General features: G+C 41.5%; 1 protein-coding gene across 1 annotated transcript in view; it reads right to left on the minus strand.

Moving 5' to 3' along the window:
- Positions 1–340: 340 nt before the first annotated feature.
- The window catches only part of LOC306794356 (uncharacterized protein), a 47,921-nt gene continuing 44,266 nt past the window's right edge, over positions 341–3,995 (minus strand). The window contains 7 exon segments of the mRNA XM_079292389.1: positions 341–1,883; positions 1,985–2,100; positions 2,193–2,390; positions 2,893–2,955; positions 3,052–3,072; positions 3,074–3,103; positions 3,717–3,845. Coding sequence (XP_079148515.1) covers positions 1,682–1,883; positions 1,985–2,100; positions 2,193–2,390; positions 2,893–2,955; positions 3,052–3,072; positions 3,074–3,103; positions 3,717–3,845 — 759 coding nt within the window. The 3' untranslated portion in view covers positions 341–1,681.

The raw sequence follows: 3,995 nt of genomic DNA on the forward strand, positions 1-3,995 counted from the left end.
ATGGCCTATATATTTTTTATATATATCACAGATGTATTGGAATGGGTGTATAATCTATGATGATCAGTAAGTGTCACAAAATTGCTGCAAAGAAAATACCAAAGGTAGGTTTGAGACAATTTAGTCATGGTGCTTTAAGTCCAGAGAGGACAAACGAAAAGTTTACTTTTCAGCTGAAAAAGTTCCGGCTCAGAACGTCTGTGGGCTTAATTCTCTATAACCAAATAATCGCAATAATAATATTTTGGGCCAACTTGGTCCAGCAGAACAAACAGTAAACAGTTCTATTACAGTCAGAGGTTTTTTTTCTGCACTGAATTGAGAATGAAAGAAGAGCAGATTATGAAAAGAGAAAACTTTATTCAACAAAGCACCAATATTTACACAAAAACATGTGACTTTTCCCCCTTGGAATTTATTTTTATTGTATTCTTATTTTTTCAGGATGAAAATATTTAGCTTTTGAATTGTATCACTACATTAGGGGGAATTTAATTTTGACTGCTGTCACCATTATCCAGAAATCTGGAAACGTAAAAAAAAAAACTGTACAAAAAGATAGAAAAGAGGCAAAAAGTGAGAAGAAACAGTCATTTGACAAACAAAAAAACTATAAATTACATTCTTAACTTTAATCATCTGATTTCACGTTATGTGCTGTGACGGTATAAATAAATCATTGAATTTAAATTAAATAGCCTATTGAGAGAAAGAGCTGCTAAGATGTGAGATCACCAAGATGTATGAAAAGCTACAACACAAACGATGTTAAACTACAAAATATTTTTTTCAAAATAAAGTACAGTGCATCAAAAATGACTTTGTGGCAACACTGGTTGTCTGGTCTTCCCACTGTTGGACGAGGGACTATGTAAGTTACGCAAACAGATTTCTTGTCCTTAAAACATCTCTACACACTTTTTTAAAACACTCTCCATGACAACCTGTAAACAAAACAGTGACAGTAGCCATTTATTTATGCTTCCATCATAAAAGTCTTTGGAAATCCCCAAGAAAAACTGCCACGTTTAAAGACAGCCGCAGACTCCTGCAGCCGTTGCATCTTCAGTCTCATACAACAAAGACCTCAAAACTGTGACGATGTGCTGAAAAGCCATTTGCGCTGTTTTGTTTGATTCTTGTGAAATGACAAAGATGCATCTTGTTGCAAATGAGTCAACTTTCTTTGAATTAAGGTTAAAGGTGCTTCGTGTATCATTTTACCATTAATGAATCATTCCACATTCTCTTTGAGATGTTAGCATTGTTGTCATGAACATGTACAACTGCTGCCGAGGAGACTGGCAGCCTCCATAAGCCTCAATGTTGCATTTTACATTATGTGCCACCAGGTTGAATAAAAGAAGAAATCTTCCGGATTGCTTCACAACACGAAAGAACGTATTGACTTTCTGTTGGTTTACCTTCCAGGATTTTATCTTGGCTGTTGTCAAGGCTTTGTTGCCGCCTCTTAACAATATTCTCGCTCCTCAGAAATAACACGGAGGGGTGTCAGAAAAAGGAGTAGAGCAATTTGTACTGTAACATCCAAGAAATTGCGTGAAATGTGGTCCTCTGTTTTTAAAACCACAAAATGCTACACGTAGCACCAAATGTTTTCCCCGAGTGTTTAACGTTTACGGTGGCTGGCATGGTGGAGTGGTATGGGGGGGGGGGGGGTTTAAAGGTTTTTGTGGGTCTCGATGCAAAGAACGATGTGCTGGTTGGAACAGCTCCTCGTCTGCTGGCCCAGGAGCAGACCTGAGGTCAGGCTCGATGACTGGCCCATGACAGACATGTGGTCCGCTCGCCACGTCTCACAGTGTTTGTCCACCACCCGGAGACCCCCGCTGGTGGAGCCGTGCCAGATACTCTTCTGAGGCCTGACAAGTGGATGACAGAGAACATCAACACGACAGGAAATAGCAGAATAACAACAGACAGACACAAACAAATAAGTAGTAAGTCAATCACGTTAACTGACCAGAAGGGGTCAGCTAAAACATCTCGGCCGTCGAAGGAGTAGATTGGTATCCTGGCATCCAATGGCCCACCGTTGCCGTTGAAAATTGACCGCCAGTTCCTAAACATCACGTCCCCCTAAACGAAGACACATAGTGGGTTGGATGCAGCCAGAAGTTCTTTGTACGTTGAGGAGTCCTGCATGATAAAAAGCAGGAGAGCGGACTCACCCTGAGGTTGGTAACTGGAAGAGTTTCCCGGAGACTGGGATAGACCACGTGGACCAGGTCCTGCCTGTGGGAAGAAATGAAGGCGCGGTAGTTTGGAGCCAAACCCATCGCCTTGGCTTGCTCGTAACACATCCGGTCGGCTACTTCGAGCCCCATCATGTCGCCTGAGTGGGGCTGGTTCAAGGCCACGAGGGTGAGCTGGAGGGGGAGAGGAGGCAACAGATCGGAGTTAGTCCACTCTAGGATACGGGTAAGAAGCCGGAATATTTCATCTTGAGTGACCCCTGCAAGGGGTAGTCTGCATTGATGAACGTACATGAACCACCCACACAAAAATATTATGCAGTTATTATGCAGCAGAATGTGAAATTAGTTGTGGACAGACACAGAGGTGCACAGTCACTCACTTACGCAGAAACTCACACACAAACTCATTCACTCCCTCACTCTATCCCTCCCTTCCTCACTCTCTCACTTCCCTCAAGAATGCATACAATTGGCCGATCGCACAATCCCCCTGGTGGAGATAATGTATATTAAATGTCCTAAATGTTTCATAGAATCATGTGTTACATAATAATCAATAATTCATGTTTCGTAGCATTCCTCTGCAAATTCAATGTGGCAGAATATTGAATATTCTAACCCCAAATCAAGAGATTTAAAATACATAAAATAACACAAACTTGTTGACACTCACCCTTTCGTTGACTGAACGTATTCTTTCCATCGTGTCTCCTCTTATCTGATATGAAGCCCGGGGCTAAATAAATCGTTGAAAAGAGATGTTAAATGGATTAAATACTACACAGAACAATAACTTTTTTTTTACGAAACAAAAAGCCATAAAAATAAGTACCTCATCTTGTGGAACAATGTTATTGAGAGGAGAGGTAGATCAGACTGCCGAGCTGTGGAGACAAAACTGACTGTAAATCGGATGGATTATGTTGTATTTGACCTCATGTTGTTGGATGTACAAAAACAACAAACAACAAAAAACAATATGTCCCAACAACCAGTTTGTTTGTTACATTGCAGACGCAGACTTTATTAAGTTCATGAATAATCATGTGATTCACTGATTCTTCAGGAATGTGGGAGCATTTCACTTTTACAACCTTGTTCTCAGCAATGAAGAGCATTTCGTCAAATATTGCTGCACCGTGGTTGAATAATCATTGATCGTCTTCTCAAACAGAGAGACCGATTGGCCTTCAAAAAGCCAGTGGTGATGTTGGAGTGCTGATTTACAGCCAGTGAATAAGACACAACCAGATGGATTCAGACAGGTTGCAAAGGAGGCAAATCAGAAAACTCACTCAATGCAACGCTGACCATGAAAACGTCAAAGTAATGAACAGAAAAGTAATGAAACTGCTGTTACACCATTTACATCGGTCAAGCTCTGACATACACGCATTACGTTTTAAACATTTACGAGCAGCTGTATGCTGCAGCTTCATTTTGCAGGTTTCAGATTTACCGAACCTATAAATACACAAGACGAGCCCAAGCCAGTACCTGGATCTCTTTCCATCCCTGGGAGACCTTGAGGAAGAGACTTCCTGTGGCCGTGACGTACATCAGAGTCCCCTCTGCCTCCCGAGCGGTGTGCTGCATCATCCTCTCACGGGAAGCAAATGTTTTCAGCTGAGGAACAAACAAAGAGGAGAAGAACTTTACCTCTGGAACTGTTGCTATTGTTGTGACACTGATCTAACAGCTACCTGGTGTGTCCTCATACAAATGTTTACAGCTTGCTGGTGTGTCATTTGTGTGTAGTTCCACAACATGGCCAGA

The sequence above is a fragment of the Melanostigma gelatinosum genome, assembly GCF_949748355.1.
Source record: "Melanostigma gelatinosum genome assembly, chromosome: 20".
In the NCBI taxonomy this organism is placed as follows: Eukaryota; Metazoa; Chordata; class Actinopteri; order Perciformes; family Zoarcidae; genus Melanostigma; species Melanostigma gelatinosum.